This window comes from Penicillium robsamsonii (genome assembly GCF_028829455.1).
Source record: "Penicillium robsamsonii strain IBT 29466 chromosome Unknown utg000005l_segment0_segment0, whole genome shotgun sequence".
NCBI classification, from domain to species: Eukaryota; Fungi; Ascomycota; class Eurotiomycetes; order Eurotiales; family Aspergillaceae; genus Penicillium; species Penicillium robsamsonii.
Window position 1 is genome coordinate 3,471,847 of NW_026643223.1, and position 21,269 is coordinate 3,493,115.

The window sequence follows — 21,269 nt, forward strand, 5'->3', positions numbered from 1 at the left end:
CAGTTGGCTCATGTTATGTCGCAATGCAGGGCTCGTCTACTCTCCCGAATGTCAGAAAAGCGAATAGGCAGTCCACCCCCGAGCGCTGTTCAATCGAACGACCAATCGCAAACACAAGCTTTTGTGTGTCGCATGTAGAGCCCAGCGCTGCCATCAATTCTCTGTTCAAGCTCTGCTGGAGGGTAACTGCTTCTGACAAGGATCCCAAGGCACGTTCTTATCTAGCGGTGTTGGCTGTTTAGCAGTGACGAACAACAGACTTACCTAATGCATAAGTGATCTCCATGGATGTCTGGCTATTCGCAGAGGCATAGGAGCATCGGCTATTGCCGCGGGACCACATATAGTTGGCGCAGGTGGCAGGGGAGTCGGGAAGCAAACAGTGACAACAGTGACAGAGCGATTGAATGGGCCTCTATCACGTTGGCAGTGCTGGCACTTAACATTGCTCACAGTCACTTTGCAGGACACACAAAATCCTTCGGTGGTGATCGTGTGCTCTCCGATGGTCTGCAGCCATCAGTTTGCTTCAAATTTGATTCCTATATGGATAATAGGTTCGCGGATAAGAGGTAGCGAGTGAAGTCGTCTCAAATTCTCAATCTTCATGAAACGGCCCTTTTTGACACGCATCCGTAGTAAATTAATCGTTGTGCTTGCCCAGGGGCCAGGGTGGCGAGCTCCTGGTCCGGACACGGGCACAGCGAGGTGCGAATTATTGCTAGTTCGGGAAAACTGCTGTCCCAGGTCAGGGATGAGGATGTTAGCTTGGTCTACAAAGCAGAAGTCAATTATCTTATCTTACTGTCATCTTGTCTGCTGGTCTGGGAAATCTCTGAGACGTGGGACGGCTCATGTAGAAAGAAAAAGAGAAAGAGAGAAAGATAAAAAAATGGATATTTATAGTCAAGGTACCTGGGTGCCGTTACCTATATGTATGTACCTATGTAATTATATGGGCACCTGCCTAGGTGGGCAGCTTCAATTCCATCACTCATCAGTACTTACTGATTTCATTTTGAATAAGAAGCCATTCCTTCACATTCCGCTCTTCTCACATAATATCAACCATTGAGATTCCTCCTGGTGAATATCCCTCATGGTCGGCCAGTACTGCTGTCAACTTCCTTGGGCTATCGACGTGTACTTTATGGGCATCATATAGGTACTGCATCGGTACTGCATGAGGAAAGCATGGGTAAAGCATGGGTAAAGCATAGGTACTGTAAAGGTAAAGGATAAGCACTTTAACTGATATATGAATTGGTGTCTGTGCTAATGCCTAACATAGGGTTCTTTCCTGTGCAATAATAGCGATTTATTTGCCATTGGGCAACGCACGAAGCGCGATGGCCTTCTTGAGCTTCTTTGACAACTTTCGGCTCTTCTTCAGTGCACTGGCTTCTACAATCGGCGCTGTCAGCCTCATCTCCCGCCCAAAGAAGGCCATGGTGCTGGTGATGGCCAAGGTGCTGGTGATAGCCTTGAGTTTGGCCACAATATCTGCGTTTTGGGCTGTCGTGTTGATTTCCTAGCTTCTTTACATTATATAGTATAAGGGAAGTTAATATATTATCTAAGTCCTTATTGCAAAATCATATGTTAAGGAACCACTTAGAATATAGAAGTATGGTGGCTTGTAGATGAAGGAAATGGTTAGATTTAGAATCATATAGAAGTGGTAGAGTAGAATATATATATTTCTATGCAGGATATAAATTTAAACCTACTTTCCATCATTCAGAAATTACTTATGTCCTAAAGCTCTTTTATACCACTACTATTTCCGACCGAGGTTAGACATTATACCTATAGGCTTTATGAAGGTCTAATTCCTATATACCTATTAGTATAAATATGGAATTTTAAACTTATGGGGGTTCGTAGATACCCCTAAATCTAATCGGCTCTTTATAATCTAGGACTCCCATAGGACTCCTATAAGACTCCCTAGACTTCCGCAAAGCTCGATCTCAACCCGTTAAAGCGGGTCCGCGTGGGCTTTTTTTTTCTAGAAAAACCCTTGAATATGCATAAACTATCCTAAATAGGTAAACTTTATGTAAACTTTGCATAATCCTACATAAAACAGGCTCGAAATGAGCTCGCTAGCGAGTTTCGAGGGTAACAGTGTAGTCGTGGACACGGCTTGCTCTAGTAGCCTTGTTGCTCTGCACATGGCATGCCAAAACCTTCGATTAAATGCGTGCGACACAGTATGTTGTTCTATCATGGTAGTGCCTTATATTCGCAATCTAAGATAATTTAGGCTATCGCCATAGGTGTTACTCTGATAGGCGACCCACGCTTTTTTCAAGACTTGACCAAACTGGGCGCCCGTTCTCCCGGTGTTCTGAGCTACAGCTTTGACTCAAAAGCCAATGGATCTTGCCGTGGCGAAGGAGTTGTATTGATTATGATCAAACGTCTTTCAGACGTGCTCCGTGATGGAGATACTGTTCGGGCAGTCATCCACGCCAGTGGAGCGAATCACGATGGGCGAACGAAAGGAATCTTTGCACCATCTTTCGAGGCGCAAGAAAGGCTTGTACGCGTTACCTATAAGAGTGCGCATCTTGGGTATAAATATACATCCTATGTCGAGGCATATGATACTGGACGTCAAATGAAGCTAGAAAAACGCAATGGGTTTCAACGAAGCAATGCAACTAAAGTTCAATAAGCACAGAACCTTGGACGCAACTCTCCACAGATTTGAAAGATCAATGAGTCAAGCCGGAAGGCTCAATGTAACGGACCCTCCCATCTTCTCCTGAATCGAAGCCATAACATCAGGCATGCTTGATGCTAGCCCCAAATTCCATTTGTCTTCCTCCAAACCCCCCCAAAGCAAACCCTTGACCTCTCCACTCTCACCGAGAACGAATGAACCAGAGTCCCCGTCCATGCAGAACAATTCCTCATTTACTCCAGCTCTTTTGCCCACGATGACGAACTCTTGGGTTTCAAGAGCACGCATTTCCACTTTTTGTCCGCTCGGAGTATATCTTACTTCAGGGCCCTTCCACTTGCAGTATGCTTTTGGGCCGTTGACTACACCTGCAGTAAAGCCAGTAGTGCGACCTTTTTTGCAACACCAATCCCCATCTTTAAGTGACCCAAACTCACTGAGAGGTTTCCTTCCTAGCCAGATTGCAGAATTTTGAGACGGGCTCCATTTCTCTGGCTGGTACTTCTTAGGGACCGATGGCATAAAATTGGGCCTGAAGAACTTTGGCTCGGCGGCTTCAGACATCTGAACGAATGCCCAGTCTATAACGTGACCACCGCGCACTTCATATCCTGACACGAACTGAACATCACCTAGGCTGAACGGCATTCGGTCGACGACTGAATGTAGAAGCAACGCCTCTTGAATTGCATCTTTTGTGTTCGAAAGGGCCTCCAGGATTCCGGGATTTGATGTAACTCCGAGTAGCTCTCGCTCTTGCACCTTGGCATTCAGCTCAGTCTCGTGTTCGCGCATTGCCTCCAAGCGCTCGGAAATGTGGGCCGCAGTGGCATCTTTATCAAGGCCAGATGGCGATTCCATCGTGATTTTGTTGGCCAGAGGGTGCGCAGGGGAGGAGCCGAAACGGTCGAGACTTTGGAGAAAATAGTTGCTGTCAGAGGAACGTTGGGACGGCGATGGCCTGACCACGTGGTAATTGGTCAAAAAACCTCTACGAACGACATCACCGTGAGTCAATATCACAAACCCGCCAAGCGTTCCACCGTTTTTGTCTCCTTCAATTCCGATCGAGGATCCCATTCGGGGAACCTCATATTCTCTGACGTTGTGTGTGAACGGAATGCCCCCTCCATTCAGGGATGACATGGCGCCGGGTAAAAATTCAATGTCAAAGCTGTCTGCTTGTATGTGTGGCAAGAGTCGAGACATGACTTGAAGTCGCAGCTCAAACCAGTTTGTAATCGTCCATGGCTCCACAAATACCACAATGGTCGGCTGCGCCTTGGCTTCACTCGGACCAATGTTGAAGGGGCATAGCATATTGAAGTTGGAACCGAGTGTCTGCTTCAGGATAGTGACAAGATTCTGCATGACTCGGTCGTATGCTTTGACAAGAGGGTGGTTTAAGGCGATAGAGAAAAATGTCGGGTGGTGGCAGAGCTTGTCGTTCGAAATTTCGACATGCACTCTGACCTTGTGTCGGCGGAAGAGACTCAAGATCTCGTCTTTGATAGGACCAAGAGGAGAGATGTTTGGAGTCGAGGTATCAAGGAGGACACTGAAAATATCGACGGGGATGTCACCACGGGGATACCCCGGCTTGGTCATCCTCCAACACCGATACATCATCATCCCCGGCAGATTGTGTTGGTTCAGTATCGAACTGACTTCAGGGTAGAGTGGCCTGAGCACTTTCTCAAGAGAAGGGAGAACCTCCAGTTTCACTGGCGAAGGAAACCGACTGGGGATACTGGTCGATCGGTAAACTTCGACGCGCTGCAAGTACCGCTCAAGACTCATGTCGCCTTCTGCATCATCGGACTCACGAAGGTGGCGCCGTCGTTTTCGAGGAGACAGCGGGGGTGTAGGAAGGTCTGAGGGCCCTTGAGACGGCGCTGAGGGGTCCATGGCTGAAGATGACGACTGAGAGTGAAATGATAAACCAGAGTGAAGAAGTGATGTACCGGAGTGAACTGATGGTACAAAGTGAAGTGATATACCAGAGTTAAGATTGTAGCAGAAGATGAATAGTGTAAAGACTTGAAGAAACCTAGAGGGATGGGGAGGGAAGAGAAAGAAAAAGAAGAAGAAGAAGAGCTCTTTTCATATCCCAGAGGTTGGCGGATAGGTACCAAGGTTTGTATTGTTCCGTAAATAACAGGGCTTATATTATTCACAGAACAATAAAGTTTGTATTGTTTTATGAATAATACGGTTTGTATATCTCCCGACATCCATGGATATGTTGGAGAAATTTGGATTGCGTCTGATGTCAGTAGCGAGCCTGGCCACGAGTTTCTGTGTCGCAATGCTACACTCCAAGAATTTTTGAAGAAACTGAAAAGCGACATAACATTTTGGGACAAGTTATCTTTAACAATGCAGATTCAAGTCATCGAACTCTTGATAGAAGTGCTACCTGCCATTGGGTAGACTGAAAGCAGGACCTTGAGTGCTTTGCTCAAAAGGAGATTCTAGATGTTGAGAGACTTTTCTCATACATGCTAGTTCCGGCGGTACCGGGAAAGTGGCTATCCAATATGTCCAGTCAGTTGGGGCTGAGGTCTTCACGACTGTCTCAAGCGCTGAAATAAAACCTGGGAAGGAAATTTGTAATAGATCGTTACGCTATTCCGGAAGATCATGCGCTCTGCGGCAGAGACGCGACTTTTGCGAAGCAGATCAAGCGAGGCACTGTAGGAAGAAGCGTTGACGTTATTTCGAACTTCCTCGGTGGTGAACTCCTGCGTCACTCATGGAGCTGTATTGCGTCTTTAAGGAGGTTCATAGAGCTTGGAAAACGCGATATAGATGGCAATGGACGACTTGATATGAAGCCAGTTACCGGCGGCTTTACTTCTGCAGCAGGGGACCTTGTCGTGATGATGAAACTTCGACCACCTACCGTTCGGACTTTGTTAGCAACCTTTCAGTTCTATCTGGAAGGATTATCCCCCCACCTTCTATCACTCTCTTGAATTTCTCGGAGGCTGGTGATGATCCCAGGCGCTTACAAACCGGCAAGTCAACAGGGAGGACTGTGTTAGGTTCCTCTGATGACAATATTGTCTCGGTAGGCCATGTTGTGCTCCCTGATTGAGATGAAATATAAACCAATGTCAGATTTTAGGCCTTTCCACCCACTCTATCAAAGCTCAGACTCCCCACTGGTACATCCTTTGTCTAAACAGGCGACCTCAGCGGTCGGGTAGCGCTGTTTAGCAAAATGAATGGCTAGAATTGGCGCTCGGAGGTTGATATCCTTATCTCACGGACGCGGGCTTGCCTGATTCGTACCAAACGGCAATAGGGTCCCGTGACTAGCCCTCCGCATGAATATCCACTCTTGCGGGGCCAGCTTCATAGATGCTAAGAAATAACCTCTTTCATGCGGCGGAGAATGTCCACTTCACCATCATACTGGCGACACGGCCGACTATTGGCTGCAGTATTTGGCCCGTACGACATCCACTGTAGGGAGCACTAGTGGCGGGAAAAAGGTACCATGAGTGCCACATACATGAAGCCAAAACATACATACGATCCCCATCATATCTTGGAATATAAGTTCTTTCTCGCCTCAGCAATCTTTGCTCCTCGCAATGTCGGGGATGTACAGTATGTAATCCGTCAGGCATTGACCTCGGGCCCTGGGAGGAAATGTTGACCTCCTGATCTAGATCTATAGTGAGACTCGCCAACAATATCTCATTCCCCTGTGGCTTATCTCCATCAGAAGAAATTCAGGATATGGAGGTGCTGCGCCACGAGTAAGTGGTAGCATTGTGGTGGACATGGGAAAGAACCTCAACAAAATTCTAGAGGTCAATGTCGAAGGGGCATATTGTTTGGTGGAACCCGGTAAGTATCAAGCCCTTATATCTGAATAATTTGGGTTTCCAATCTCGAGATACGAAGGCGTTACATTCCACGCCTTGTATGGATGACTACCTAGTGGACAATACTCTTTAGGATAGACTATGGCTTGATGTACCAGAAATTGGTGGTGGCTCGGTTCTCGGTAATGCCACCAAGCAAGGAGTAGGCTACACGCCATACCGGGGTCATTCACGTCTCTACAAACTAAACCACCTGTCTTGGTCAATCCAAACTAACCATACGTCAGATTATTGGATGATGCACTGTGGCATGGAGGTCGTGCTACCAAATGGAGAGCTTCTTCGGACTGGAATGGGTGCGTTACCGGGCCCTAAACGCTCCGAGATCATGGGAATGAAACTAGAAGACTAGCCCTAGAATGAGGCTGCCCATCTGTTTCCTTATGGGTTTGGTCAATATGTCGATGGACTATTCAGTCAATCTAACTTGGGAATTGTCACAAAGCTTGGCATGTGGCTTATGCCAAACCCGGGTGGATATCAATCCTACTTGATGACATTTCCCAAAGATGACGATTTGAAGGAGGCAGTCAACAGAATTGAGCCCCTGCGCTTGAATGTAGCTCTTCAGAATGTACCCACTATTCGCCACATCCTCTTAGATGCAGCAGTGCTAGGTAATAAGGCATCATATTCCTCGAAGGCCGAGCCCATATCCGACGAGGACTTGGACCAAATCGCAAAACAACTCAACTTACGAAGGTGGAACTTCTATGGCGCTCTCTATATGAGTTTCTTATCGGCCGCTCTACATATATTCCGGCTAATACTTCATAGGGTCCCGAGCGGGTTCGAAGTGCGCTCTGGGAAACCACCAAAGAGGCATTCTCGGTTATTCCAGGCGTCAAGTTCTATCTTCCAGAGGATAGCCCCGAAAATTCAGTCCTTCGTGTCCGCGACAAGACGATGCAAGGCATTCCAACATATGACGAACTCAAATGGACTGACTGGCTCCCCAATGGCGCCGATTTATTCTTCTCGCCTATCGCAAAGGTGGCCGGGGAGGATGCGATGTTGCAATATAAATTAACCCAAAGAAGATGTCGAGAGGCTGGCTCGGACTTCATTGGCATATATACCGTCGGCATGAGAGAGGTGCGTAAGGCATACTTTTGAACACTCGAGATATCTTCCCATTATCACCGGGCATGACTAACATTTCAACTACTCTATAGATCACATTTTCCGCATTATGTTCAACAAAGAAGATAAATCTCAGAAGACAAAGGTCCAGTGGCTCATCCGGACGCTTATTTGTGCCGTCAACGGATGGGGCGAGTATCGAACTCATCTGGCCGTCATGGATCAGATCATGGGAACATACAACTGGAACAACGGCAGTTTCCTCGAGTTTAATGAGATCCTCAAGAACGCGGTAGATCCAAATGGGATCATTGCCCCTAGAAAGTCAGGCATTTGGCCCAAAAGCTATAGTCAAATTGCCTGGAAGCTATGATCCATTGAACTTAGTATCAAGTAGCTTAAGGTTGTTTATGTTCATCTTGGCAAAAGTTCAGGCATGAGAGAATAGTTTAAAAGGGAGAAAGCAGAGGACCATAGACTAGCTTGTAACGGATAAATATCCTTACAACATGGAGACGGAATCACCTGACCGCACCCGCATCGATCACGTATCAGGAACGAACTGCCAAGGAATAGTCACATGGCTCCCACGTGAACATGGGGACACACATAGTCCAGGATTCCCCTGAATCCCCTCTTCTTTTCGCAAGAGTTAGTCTTGGCACACACAGACAATATATCCTCGTTTCCTCTCTAAGTCATTGTATCTTACCCGGTTGACAGGCCTTACACCTGGAAATCGTAAACCTTTACAGAACGAACTACTACTACTACTAACTCCTCTTCGTGTGGTTTATGTGCGGCCGGTAACTGTCGCTCCGAGTGCATACTGACCAATAACCCTGAAGGGTAGTTAAGTTGAAGTTAGTAAGAGGGAAGACCCCCGGTAAAAGAAGGGTACGGTTAAACAATACCTCGATCGTTGTGCCGGTAAATGATCGCTCCTGATGAATGTGTTTGACCATGGGTTTTAATTTTCGATGGGAGTGCGCACAGCTCGAACAGTAATAGCAAGTTTTGAGGATCCGGCAAGGCGTCCTGCTTCAATGGGACCTAGTTCTGCCCTATACCTGCTACGAGGCGAAGCAGAATGTGACCGGATCCTATTTCTTGAGCTGTGGGGACCTTGCTATGGGAAATTAATTATATAAAGCTCTTTGGACAAAGTAGCCCGTTTGGCGACCGCCTGAACTTTCACCAAGATTTTCATCCAATCAAATCAACACTTGCTCTCCCAGATAAATTACCCTTGGGATAATAAGGTCGCTAGGTGAGATAGATAAGTACTAATAGAGAGTAAGCGCCGCTCTGACATCCTAAACTAAAATTAGTCTGATTATTATTGGATGGAAATATTTTACACGATGCGCTCGGCTCCTTATATCTGCACACAGCCACCTTCCTCGTGCATGGCATAAGTTGATATGCTAAAAGCTCACATCACCGCTGGGAAAGCTTCACTTATCACCGACAATCCCCCTATAGCTACCCCCTGAGAGGTCTACTTGTACCCGTCATAGGTAGATATACGAGACCATCAAGCTGTCTCCTTTTCGATCGATTCCGGCCATACTGGTTCTCACGGTATATGCACAATACTAGAATTGCATTTACCATCCAGATTCTCGATAAGAACCCTCGCATTGCCCCTTTCCATATCACCATAACGCATGGCTCGCCCCAAGAACGATTGGCAAAACTGGCAGTGGTCAATGGACCTCTATGAGGCTGCAACTGCAGGGAAGGAAGACAAAGTGCTACTATTTCTTGAGAACGGCGCGGATGTCAACGCTCAAGGTGGTAGGTATGGAAACACCCTCCAGGCCGCCGCTGCTTCATGGACGCAGCGCCCCGAAATTGTGAAACTACTTCTTGAAAAAGGCGCAGATGTCAATGCTCAAGGAGGCGAGTACGGAAATGCCCTCCAGGCCGCAGTATGGAAGGGGAACCTCGAAACCGTGAAACTACTTCTTGAGAAAGGTGCAGACGTCAATGCTCAAGGAGGAGAATACGGAAATGCCCTCCAGGCCGCCGTATCAACAGGGAACCCCAAAATCGTTAAATTACTTCTTGAAGAAGGCGCAGATATCAATGCTCAAGGAGGCGAGTACGGAAATGCTCTCCAGGCCGCCGCATCGGAAGGGTACCCTAATTTTGTGAAGTTATTTCTGGAAAAAGGCGCGGACGTCAACGCTCAAGGTGGTAGGTATGGAAATACCCTCCAGGCCGCCGCTGCCGCATGGCAGAAGCGCCCCGAAATCGTGAAACTACTTCTTGAGGAAGGCGCAGATGTCAATGCTCAAGGAGGCGAGTACGGAAGTGCTCTGCAGGCGGCTGCATGGAGTGGGAGCCCCGAAATCGTAAAACTACTTCTTGAGGAAGGCGCAGATGTCAATGCTCAAGGAGGCGAGTACGGAAGTGCTCTGCAGGCGGCTGCATGGAGTGGGAGCCCCGAAACCGTGAAACTACTTCTTGAGAAAGGCGCAGATATCAACTCGCGGGATCATAGCGAGGGGCGGACGCCGCTACATATTGCGGTAGAGGCAGGCTCTATATCCGCTGTTACTCAACTTCTCAAAAAAGGTGCTATTACCAACATAAGAGATTTCAGCGATTTAAATCCACTTGAACTTGCGGCTCAAAGGGGGGACTATCGAATTGCGCTACTACTTCTTTCAAGAAGCACTGACAATCAAAGCTTTGTGAAGGCTTCCACATGGAGGACCCTCTTGCCCGGTTCTCCGGGCCACCTTGAAATGACCATCGGCAACACCACGACTATTAGGAAGATGTCGGAAAGTGACATTACGAGCAGGGGCTATCCTCTTTCTCAGGAGGTTAAGGAATTTGCTGCAAGGACTGATGATTTTATGGGAGCAAGCATTGGCTCCAGGCGTATTTTGTACGTACCCTTAATCTATTGTTGACAGTCCAGGGCTTATACTGCTCTGAGGTAGTATCCTTGCAGATGGATTTCCCTTTTTGCATTCCTCGACTGGTTTCTATTATCGCTGGTGGCGTAGAGTGCAAGTGCAACAGCAGTCCCCACCTGAGCTTCTTATTGGTCGACGAGTGAAAGGGGCAGGTCCATTATGGAGAGTCCAGCCTAGTAAAGCACCCAGTCGAGCTACTTTGACTCAAGTTCCAAAAAAAGATTGTAAGTGTCTTCTTTGATACAGTCCATATTCGGCGACTCCTATATTAATACGTGAAGGCTTTTTTGAATGCCGCTTCACTACTCGTGCAATTGCACTGCCTATCCCCTCCAACTATAACTGGCCTAGATTGTCTGAGACCTCCGATTTGGATATACGGGGGCTCGAAAAGACTTATGGAATCCTATGGATAATGACCAAGCGTCAGGATATAACGGCTTCGGAAAGTGCTCTAGAATCTAAAATATATTTCAGCACGTCCGAACATGCACAAGTGCCCTCTCGCGCCGCTGATCTTTTCGCTCCCTTGGTTCAGCAACTCCTACAAGAGTGGGACAATACCTTTCAGGCGGCAGAAAGTCGTTTGGCAATAAAAGTGAGAGAAATTTCGTTCGCGATAAGGCTCCCATTAACCATCAAACAGCGTACGGAGTTGCTAAGAGCGAATGGAAGAAGCCCGCGCTTAATTCGAGACCTACTAGGCGATGCCCAACTGTGGGATCTGCTACGAAGGAGCTGCAACAAGCAAATTGCTGAGCTCATGGCATTTCAGAACGAGTACGACAGTCAGTCATTGGTTGTCCTCCGTGACAACGGATCTACAGGAAGCGAAGAGAGGAAAAAAGCGATGGTAATATTTCAAGATCAAATCAACAGACTAGAAGAGGTTTATTCAGAAGGGTTGAAAGCTCTTATGGAAACTTCCAAGGATCTTATTCAATTAGTATCAAGAATACATTCCAGCTCTAAGAATTATATCAACTAACTTGTAATAGGAGTTCAATCTTACATCAATCTCAGAAGCACAGAAGTCAGCATCGACAAACAAGAGTATGAAGCGCCTTAGTTGGATTACGGTAGGTTGAAAGTACTGTCGACTGCATCAGTTGCTGACGAGTTTTGTTGCCAGTTTGTTTTTCTCCCACTAATGTTCATCGCGGTATAGATCTCAGTTTATATATCGCTGTACAAGACAAATATCTAACGTGGATACAGAGTCTTTTTGGTATGAACGTCGATATCTTGGCGTCCAACCCACCTTGGTGGTTTTATATCCTTTTTGCCGTGTCCACTACGTTGCTGACACTGGCCGTATGGTTGATTTTCAAGCACAACAGTGATGTTAGTCTAAACTACCTTAAAACTTTATCCGTTATTAACAAAATATACAGCTGGAGGACAGTATAGAGCATAGATTTAATCGTCTAACAAGACGCCAGCCACAGCAAGATCTTGAGAATGGACAGCGACGAGGTTTTTCTCCACAGCGACGAGATTTTTCTCCACAGCGACGATCAGCAATGTTTTCGACTCTCGGGAAAAAAGGGTCTTGAGATAGGAAACCTTTATGTTAATTATTTCGCCTCGGTTTAGTGGGGATCAATGATTCGACGAAGGGTTCTTTATTACTTTAGGTTTTTATACACGATGTAGGAGAACCACGCACAACCATGGCTACAATGTTGCTATTATGGTCACTAGCCAGTTCGTTGCACGCGTAAGTGAAATATCATATCTTACAATATCTGTCGCAATACCTACAAAGGTGATCGATAAATTAATTAAGTAACGAGGGAACTGTCGAGCCGCGAAAAACGCAAAAGTGCAAGGCCACCTCGGCATACTCATTACGAGGAAAAACAATAGGCGAAGAATCGGCACCTAGGCCGAATTCGATGCATATACTATTTGATTGGAGTGACCATACATACCCTCCTAGCTATGAAATGGATCTAGATCCAATACATTCGACAAACTTGAGAATGATCCTAGAACACGAAATATTTTCGAGGATAGAGAGATAAAAACGGAGAATACTTGTAGCTCTTTTTTTTGCCATAATAAGCATCGTGCCTTTTGCTATACGGGCTAAATATTCGAGTGAGGAATATTCAGGTGGGTGAATATCTGCCCTGAGTGTCTTGAATAGAGCTGCGAGCCGCCCACGCCCGAACCGTGAGCGCTAGGTGACTACCACCTTAGACATGCTGTTGTATATTTTTGTTTTGTTTATTTTTTTTTTGACATTCTTTCTACACAGCAGTATGATGAGTGGGTCAGGGGTGAGAAGTCAAGTCTAGAGACCGAGAAGATAGCGGCCAACTTGTTGGTCAACCTAGGGTCTTTCCAAAAAAACCATAAATCCATTTCCCAGGACGTTTATTTTGCCCTGCCATGATTTGCTTTGTTCTTAACAATATGCTCACCGAAAAAAGCATCCACAAAGCACCCGAGGAGCGTATCGCACGCGCCATATCGCGTGGATTCGCACTCGTATAGCACCATCCGTCATTGTGAGCTAGCCCCTATCCTACCAAGCTGGAAGAATGCAACAATACATTACTCGCCTTGGCTTTGTAAATTTGAAGGTCACGTTTTGCCTACCTCTCTGTATAACCTTTACATAGATACCCAAAGGAATAGATGGTGTATTCGGTAATACAAACTAACTTAATAATACAATAGTATCAAGAAGACCTGATGATCGCTTCTTTAGAGAAGCGGCCTAGGAAGGTAGTCTACATACGTGCGTATGTGTAGCTTTAGTGCCGTGCTCTGGGTTAAATTTGGAGCCAAAGCGCTCGCCGCAAAGCAGTCCCCACTTTGTTTATCTTTGCGCTCAAAGCAAACCCTATTCGTTGTTTCCGCAAGGAATAAAAGGCCGACTAGCCTCCCAGCTTGGCATCTTCAGGACTGAAGCTTAACGGTAAAAAAATCATTTTCAATGTGACTGTTCCGAGTGGCCAGACAACTGTGCATACAGGGCATCTGTACTATGTATTTCACCTGCGCCTAGAGGCGGGGAGGCGAGACGGTCTCCATGTCTCGAAATTGCGAATCTGGAGCTATGATGATCTCAACGGAGTGGCCGACGGATGGGAAAAATCCTCGAGCGCTGTCGTGGATGTTATTGGGTGTGAGAGGTTATCAGTGTTACATTCCCATGCCAATTCGTCATTCCTCCCCACCATGCTGTGCTGTCATACCCCAGTCTCCTGAAAATATTTTGTCTTAACGGGAAAAGCTGCGGACAAGATTAAAGTTCGAATTAAATTCAAGCATGGCGATCACGCGATTGAAGTAGGAAATTTGCGCTTGGCCAAAGTTTCTGTGTTGGTGTTCTGTACTTATAGTTGATCGTTTCCATTTACAACCAAACATCGGTCTACTAGCTGTTTTTATTTCTCAATGGGTATGTCGAACAGACTGACTCCTCAATGATTATGCCAAACTGACCCGATGGAAATTATCAGGCAATACTGAGCCCATTATTACGGACACCTCGGTGGGCGCAGCCCATGGGGTGAGCGAGGTGAAGTCGCTGCATTTGGGCGAAGGGTTAGGGGGGAATGTCTTGCAGACATCGCAGGAATCTGAGGAACCCTACGATGAAGAGTTCATCGCTCCTACCAAAGAAGAAGACCAAACACTTCGCAAAGTGGCCGCCAATCTACCGTTGGTCGGCTTTGCTCTTTGTCTCGTTGAGTTTGCCGAGCGTGCGTCCTACTATGGAGCACAGACACTCTTCTCTAACTTTGTCCAATTCCCATTACCCGAAGGTGAGGCAACTTTTCGATTATTAAGTGCCGGGTCATTTTTCTGACGAAGTATAATACACACAGGTGGCAATGGAGCTGGTGCTCCTCCGCGCGGAACCCAAAAGACAGCCGGAGCTCTTGGATGGGGACTGCAGGCCAGTACTGGTTTGGTGCTACTATTCAAGTTCTTGGCCTATATCGTCCCTATCTTCGGTGGTTACTGGGCAGATACTCATGTCGGGCGGTATAAGGCCATTGTGGTTGGTGTTGCTATCTGCGGTGTTGCCCACATTATCCAGATTGTCGGCGCGATCCCCTCTGTTCTCCAGCAAGGCAAAGCTCACGCGGCTCCGCCGTTCGTTATTGGCCTCCTGCTTCTTGCCGTCGGTGCAGGTATCTTCAAGCCGAACATCTCGCCGACTGTTCTGGATCAGCATAAATCCCAAACGCCATACCTTAAGACTCTGAAGTCGGGTGAGACCGTCATCGTCGACCCAGAAACGACAAATACTCGGACCATGCTGCTGTTCTACATGTTTGTGAACATTGGTGCTTTCTTCATGCTGGCGACAACGTACGCGGAAAAGTATGTTGGGTTTTGGCTAGCCTATCTGCTACCGGGTATCATTTACTTCTTACTTCCACTCCTCCTGCTGGCTGTCTATAAAAGGACCAAGAAGCAACCTCCCAGTGGAAACAGGGAGCTCGCCGAAGCCTTCAAAATCGGATGGACTGCTCTTGTACAGAACAAATTCCAATTCTGGCGCAAAGACTTCTGGGATTCAGCAAAACCCGCAAGCCTTCGCAGTAAGGGGATCGAAGTTAGTTGGACGGATATCTCAGTGTTGAAAGTTGCGAAAACAGTTGGTATGATAATCCCTCCCACCCGAGATCATTCCACTTTCCTTCGAAGCAAGTCCCTCACGTATATTCCTAACACTTGTGTTCATTAACAGAGGCGTGCGACATCTTCTGGTTTTTCCCTATCTACAACCTAAACGACGGGGGTATCGGCTCAGTCTCCACGAATCAAGGTGCATCAATGATCACAAACGGAGCCCCCAACGACGTCCTCAACAACTTCAACCCGCTGACACTTATTGTCGCCATTCCAATTCTGACTTTTGTGATCTACCCATTCCTGGAGCGACGCAAATTGAAGCCCGGTCCCATCACCCGCATGACAATCGGGTTCGTTATTGCCATTATAGGCGGCATAGTGGGCGCACTCGTCCAATGGAAAGTGTACCAGCTGTCACCGTGTGGCAGTCATGCATCAACCTGTGATGAGGTGGCCGATATCAGTATCTGGTGGCAGATTCCCAATACCTCTCTCAGCGCTATAAGTGAATGTTTCGCCAATGTCACGGCGTACGAGGTGGCCTATGCCCGCGCCCCAAAGAGTATGAAGGGAATCGTCGTTGCTATTTTCCTCTTCATGACTGCCCTATCTAGCGCTCTTGGTGAAATTCTCATCCCGGCGATTGCGGACCCATGGCTGATCTATATTTGGGGTGGTCCTGCCGTTGCCCTGGCAATTCAGACTGTTATTTTCTGGTTCAGATTCAAACATATGAATTCTGAGAACTACTTTGCCGATACTGTTGATTCTTCTCAGTTTGAGGTGGAGCAAGTATCACCCAAGAGGGAAGTTTGAATTTCATTGTCTAACAGCGTAAGGATTGGAGCGGGGCACTCCTTGTTTTGTTTCCTCGATGAGAATGAATATATTTTCAAACATTATTTACTTGGCTTGACTATTGAAATATTTATGGAAGAATGCTTGAATTCTGATAGACCTTCTCTTCAAATGGAAATGTATAGTGATGCTGCTGCCTAGAACGGTGAGCTGGTAACTGACTCCAGCACTAACGGGAATACATGCAAGCATCGCATAATGGGTTGTTTTCATTTCTCAAAATGCACACTACCCGGAGAAGCGGAATATTATATATAGCATCGCCTGGATGAGTATTCTCACACTGCTTCTCGCCAGAAGCCATCACTAACCCACTGTTAATTCCTTACATCATGATTGTCTGCCACACAGCCTGGTACATACGACCATATAATGTGGACAATAGTGCTTCCCGTCTCATCAGCTGTACTTAGGCTACACGCCGAATGGGCATACCGGGCAATGATTTGGTCTAGCCCAGCGGGGAAGCAACCGTTCGCCACTTTGTAGTCGTGCGACCAAGGGTAAGACGGGTGAGTGTGTAATGAGAGGGGCTCGGATCATGGTGAGGATACCCCTAGATGGCATGATCACCGTTCATCTTACTCTAGTCAAGCGGATACATGAACGCCGAGTTGGTCACAGGCAGACATGGACTATCTCATGCTCACCAAGAACAGATGTCATACGGGACACACATCATGGATGTGTAGCACGGCCAGCGTTGGGTTAAAGGCGATACTTGCTCCTGTAGTGACGAATCTTCAATTTTGTTTTATGGAAGACTGGATAAGTACGAAGATAAATAGCTAGAAATAAGAATGCTAAAATCCCCTTTAGAAGTGCCTAGCTCGTGCTGTGTATTACAGTAGCCTAGAATAGGATGTAGGCACATTCCTTTAGTAAACAGAGAAGGAACTTTCGTTAAGAAACTATCAACCAAAGGGCCTATCTCTAACCTATCTGGACGCCATCTCCTAACCAGGAAAAATAGTCATTGCGAAAAGGATTAGTCCACCGAGGGATGATTCTGCCATATATATGTCGATCTGTCGTATAAGTCTTCAGACTTGAGTTCGGTAGCAGTTATTCATACATCCTCCCCGATCAGCTACTCTGGGTTTACTAGCATGGGTTTGAACTATGTGAAAAGTCGCACTTTTGCTGACTGTTGGAGAAAGGTAAGTCAAGGGTTTAAAGCCTATCGTTGAGCGGAGCTAGTATAGTCTATGCGTGCCTCAGCGATGGGCCCTTCTGGCCGGGTTCGGACCATCAGTAGTCCCATGATCTACTCTAGATACTCGGGGCTTTCCTTAAATGCCTTGGCATAACTCGGTTCATGGCCAAGTAGGACCCGTGCGCCTGTTCTCTCCACCAAATTTTTAACAAATTGCCTGCTCCTCCACCATGCATTATAATCCCTCATCAACCTACCTGCTGGCCGCGTATCCTCGTAATTCTCTTTAACATGGAATAAATCAGCAGTCAATATGCTTGTGCCACTGTGTTGCATCTGCAGCTCCATCACGACACTCCCGTCTGTGTGTCCGGGACAACGATGGAGTGTTATTCCGGGAAATATCTGGAAATGATCCTCTGAGAAGGTGCGCCACTTAAGGCGTGAGACGTCAAGATAGCTCTTGGCATAGAGTGATGGTTCTATGCCCGTTGCGGCTGTCCAGAAGGCGTTTTTGAACTCCGCTTCGTGGACCCAGATCTCAACATCTATGCTCAGAGTCAGTTTCTCGAGTTTCCGCGCCCAGGTGCAGATATCTGATTACCTTTGTCTAGAAAATGTTCAAGACCCCCAGCATGATCAAAATGCAAATGACTGAGAATGATTCTTTTCACATCTTTGATGGATCCGGCGCCCGTTGCTTCAATGGCTGCGGGCAAACTGTTGATCTCTTTCTGCCAGACCCGAGGCACACATTCAGTCATACCATGGTCCCAATTTGCAATTGTGTCTTCGCATGACCCGGTGTCGAACAGAATAAGACCCGCGGAGGGATGCTGGATGAGTGCGGCAAACATGACGAGTGACCTTCGCTCGTGTTGCTGCGGTGGTAAATGGGCTGGGAAGACGTTCGCTCCGTAAAGAACGCCCGAGGCATCGCTGTCGAGACTTCCGAGGTCTAGGATCTGTACGAGATCTGTTTGTATTGAGTTGGTAGACCACAAGCGCTTGGGGAGAATACCCATAGTTTAGAGCCATCGGGCATGCATGAGTGCGGGAGAAGAGTCATCTTTAATGGGATGAGATATTAGCAGTCTGGGGTAGCAGCTGAGGGTGACTTGCAGCGTTTTTTCTGGTCGATCCTGGATATCACAGTGGTTATTTATAAGCCGTTCATCCATGCACTCCAGGCCAATATTGTAATGAATCCCGTAAAGTTGTGGTATTTCGTTGAAGCGCGGCCACTTCGCCGAATCGTCATCGTCGGTAGTAAAGGCTTCCATAAATTCCGAATTGTGGGGGTATCAGTGTGAACAAGCTCATGCATGAATTCCCCAATGCCCTTCCCCAATGACGCCAATAAAACGCCTCTTGTTGATGGCCATCTTACCTCGGTAGGGCGGCTTGCGTAATTTCACCTCGTTAAATAAAAAATGAGTAATCGAGCTAGGGAATTATACAACCGAACCGAGTTTCCTTCACATTTGTCGTCGACCATTGACTGGCTGTCTTCCCCAACTTCCCCAACAATCTGCCTTAACCCCAAGTAAAAGTGAAATGCCCGCCATCTTGGCAGGGAATTTGTATAAATAAAGAAGTAGTCTCTTTTGCTGCGAAAGAAACGATTAACTTCAATATAGTCGATTAAAAACCACCATGACTACACGCGATTTCAACAAAGTCGGCTTCATTGGCCTTGGAGCCATGGGAAAGCACATGGTCGAACATCTCGCGACCAATCTCCCTAATGAGAGCCGCATCTTCGTATATGATATTTCAAGCGCTCCAATTGATGACCTAGTGAGCAGATATCCAGGCAAGGTCATACGCAGCGTATCACCGAAGGATGTAACAGAGAATTCGGTATGCCCCAGACTACATTCATCAAAAGGAAATGACTCACGCTCATCATCACCCTCCTGAAACAATAGACAATCATGCTCTCCATGGTCCCGGAAGGGAAACATGTCAATTCCGTATATCTCACCCCGGAAACCGGCGTCACAGCCGCACCCCTCCACAACAAACTCCTCATCGACTGCTCAACAATCGACATCGCCACAAGCCTCAGCGTCAGAAACTACATAGCAACCCACCACCCAACAACCTCCTTCTATGACGCCCCAGTCAGCGGTGGCACTCTCGGAGCCAAAGCCGGTACCATCGCGTTCTTCCTCGGCTGCGCGGTAACCGACGAGAATCTCCCGTGTATGAGCAAATTGCTGCGTCTCATGGGAACCAAGATGATCCCCTGCGGCGGCCCAGGATCCGGTCTTGCTGCGAAACTGTGCAACAATTACCTCTCTGGCCTAATTGCGATCGCAAGCTCGGAGTCTCTCAATATGGGGATCCGCGCTGGTCTTGACCCGCGCGTACTCAATGATGTCATCGGTGCTGGGACTGCGGCGAATGCGATCTGTGCGGACTATAATCCTTGTCCTGGAGTTGTGACCAAGGCGCCCGCCAGCAAGGGGTATGAGGGTGGATTTAAGGTGGAGTTGATGAAGAAGGACTTTGGGCTTGCAGTGGAGTTGGCGACGGGTGTGGGTGCGAATTTAGTGCTTGGGGAAAAGGCGCTCGAGACGTATACGGCCGCGGCGGAGGACCCGAATTGTCGGGGTCGGGACTCGAGGGTTGTATATAGGTTTATTGGCGGGGATGAGAAGTGGAGGGCGAGATTTGGAGGTTAGGTATATAGTTTATTCATTAAGTATCAACCACTGAATGGATCAAAGTTGAATTACCCTGTTGCAGTCTAACTAGTTTCCTATGACTATGCAGGCGCTTCATCGAGCTGAAGCAAGGACTCGAAGCCAAACGCCGAGTTGGGATCACACAGGGGTCCCAGAGAGTATACAGAGGCTTATTTGTGGACAGCATGGAATCAACCCATCCCTGTAACCCGTAAATCCATACATGGGAAATATATAATGACTGCCACGGAGTGCACCCTCCATCTCCTTTCCTAACTTGTCACTCCCCTCTCAATCTTCATCTCTGTAGCCTCCCCCTGCCTCAGTTTCAATTGACAGTGTGGTTCCTTGGCTAGTGAATTGGCATTTTTCGCTAAGTACCTACAGGAATCATACAAGAAAACGACACCATTGTTGTCATAGTACGAGGGCCCAAGGCCGGACTGCCAGACTGTCGCGTTAAACAACCTAATATGTTCATCAGAAATTCTTTTTTTAAATCTAGCCAGGAATCCGAGAGTTTGACGATTTGATTGGCCCATGCCCCAGTTGGTACGGCGATAACCTGTTGGTCGCGTTGTATGTCAACACTACATTGGACTCTCTTTGCAGAATGAACTGGAGGAGCCATCTAAGTCTATCTATTTTGCATAGGCAAACCGGTAGATTGATATAGGCGAACTCCGAAGAGAGAATCAATTTAGCATTTTCTCTCTCTTAACATTCAATCACCCAGCTCCCAGATAGATAATCATGAGCGTTTATATTCCCCCTTCTCTATCATGTCCAATATAGCCTTTTCCGTCACCTTCATCGCCTCAACCCCAGCCGGCACACCGCAGTAGATAGTCGCCTGCAGCACAGCCTCACTAATCTCTTTCTCGGTCAAACCGTTATTTATTGCGCCTCGGGTGTGAATGCCTAATTCCGGCCACGATTTCAATGCAATCAGCATGCCTATATCTGTACGCATTGCAGTAATTAGCGCCATTGGCTCAAGACTGTCTGGGTTGGTAGATGTGCTTACTGAGAAGACTTCTCTGCTTCCTCTCAAGGCCAGGCCTCGTCCAGACATGTCCCCAGCACCATTCCGTCACCAGCTCCTGACTGGGGTACGCAAACTCGCTGGATCCATTCTTTATGGCTCTATCGACGTATTCGTCTCCGACAACCGCGCGGCGGACCTGAAGGCCTTCGGAGAATAGGGTATCGTGTAGAGGCTTGAGTTCCTGATTGTTTGCCATGATAATGAATACAGATGTTTCAGTAATAGAATGAAGAGAGACGAGCGTTGATTCAGGCTCATTGAGCTGTTGCAGGGCTGCCTATAAGTAGTCCCCACGGTCTTCTCCA

General features: G+C 47.2%; 9 protein-coding genes across 9 annotated transcripts; 6 read left to right on the forward strand and 3 right to left on the reverse strand.

The window, feature by feature from the left end:
* Positions 1 to 1,349: 1,349 nt before the first annotated feature.
* Positions 1,350 to 1,535, forward strand: N7447_009343 (uncharacterized protein; the record flags this gene model as incomplete). Its single annotated transcript, XM_057233605.1, has 1 exon — positions 1,350 to 1,535. The coding sequence occupies one exon, from the start codon at positions 1,350 to 1,352 to the stop codon at positions 1,533 to 1,535; it is 186 nt and encodes a 61-aa protein (XP_057083147.1).
* Positions 1,536 to 2,099: 564 nt separating this feature from the next.
* N7447_009344 (beta-ketoacyl [acyl carrier protein] synthase domain-containing protein) lies at positions 2,100 to 2,683 on the forward strand (the record flags this gene model as incomplete). Its single annotated transcript, XM_057233606.1, has 2 exons — positions 2,100 to 2,216; positions 2,270 to 2,683. The coding sequence occupies 2 exons, from the start codon at positions 2,100 to 2,102 to the stop codon at positions 2,681 to 2,683; spliced, it is 531 nt and encodes a 176-aa protein (XP_057083148.1).
* A 48-nt stretch (positions 2,684 to 2,731) lies between these two features.
* Positions 2,732 to 4,600, reverse strand: N7447_009345 (uncharacterized protein; the record flags this gene model as incomplete). Its single annotated transcript, XM_057233607.1, has 1 exon — positions 2,732 to 4,600. The coding sequence occupies one exon, from the start codon at positions 4,598 to 4,600 to the stop codon at positions 2,732 to 2,734; it is 1,869 nt and encodes a 622-aa protein (XP_057083149.1).
* Positions 4,601 to 6,860: 2,260 nt separating this feature from the next.
* Positions 6,861 to 8,047, forward strand: N7447_009346 (vanillyl-alcohol oxidase; the record flags this gene model as incomplete). Its single annotated transcript, XM_057233608.1, has 4 exons — positions 6,861 to 6,887; positions 6,950 to 7,150; positions 7,369 to 7,690; positions 7,767 to 8,047. 4 exons carry the CDS (start codon positions 6,861 to 6,863, stop codon positions 8,045 to 8,047), a joined length of 831 nt encoding a protein of 276 aa, XP_057083150.1.
* Positions 8,048 to 9,344: 1,297 nt separating this feature from the next.
* On the forward strand, positions 9,345 to 12,163 carry N7447_009347 (ankyrin-2; the record flags this gene model as incomplete). The annotated part of the gene is made up of 8 exons (XM_057233609.1): positions 9,345 to 10,576; positions 10,632 to 10,831; positions 10,889 to 11,205; positions 11,254 to 11,553; positions 11,606 to 11,686; positions 11,740 to 11,769; positions 11,826 to 11,951; positions 12,002 to 12,163. The coding sequence occupies 8 exons, from the start codon at positions 9,345 to 9,347 to the stop codon at positions 12,161 to 12,163; spliced, it is 2,448 nt and encodes an 815-aa protein (XP_057083151.1).
* Positions 12,164 to 14,018: 1,855 nt separating this feature from the next.
* N7447_009348 (putative MFS peptide transporter) lies at positions 14,019 to 16,025 on the forward strand (the record flags this gene model as incomplete). The annotated part of the gene is made up of 4 exons (XM_057233610.1): positions 14,019 to 14,022; positions 14,084 to 14,389; positions 14,453 to 15,235; positions 15,325 to 16,025. The coding sequence occupies 4 exons, from the start codon at positions 14,019 to 14,021 to the stop codon at positions 16,023 to 16,025; spliced, it is 1,794 nt and encodes a 597-aa protein (XP_057083152.1).
* Positions 16,026 to 17,334: 1,309 nt separating this feature from the next.
* Positions 17,335 to 18,248, reverse strand: N7447_009349 (N-acyl homoserine lactonase family protein; the record flags this gene model as incomplete). The annotated part of the gene is made up of 2 exons (XM_057233611.1): positions 17,335 to 17,771; positions 17,828 to 18,248. 2 exons carry the CDS (start codon positions 18,246 to 18,248, stop codon positions 17,335 to 17,337), a joined length of 858 nt encoding a protein of 285 aa, XP_057083153.1.
* A 631-nt stretch (positions 18,249 to 18,879) lies between these two features.
* On the forward strand, positions 18,880 to 19,913 carry N7447_009350 (NAD(P)-dependent oxidoreductase; the record flags this gene model as incomplete). The annotated part of the gene is made up of 2 exons (XM_057233612.1): positions 18,880 to 19,086; positions 19,155 to 19,913. 2 exons carry the CDS (start codon positions 18,880 to 18,882, stop codon positions 19,911 to 19,913), a joined length of 966 nt encoding a protein of 321 aa, XP_057083154.1.
* Positions 19,914 to 20,667: 754 nt separating this feature from the next.
* On the reverse strand, positions 20,668 to 21,160 carry N7447_009351 (uncharacterized protein; the record flags this gene model as incomplete). The annotated part of the gene is made up of 2 exons (XM_057233613.1): positions 20,668 to 20,879; positions 20,944 to 21,160. The coding sequence occupies 2 exons, from the start codon at positions 21,158 to 21,160 to the stop codon at positions 20,668 to 20,670; spliced, it is 429 nt and encodes a 142-aa protein (XP_057083155.1).
* Positions 21,161 to 21,269: the final 109 nt, after the last annotated feature.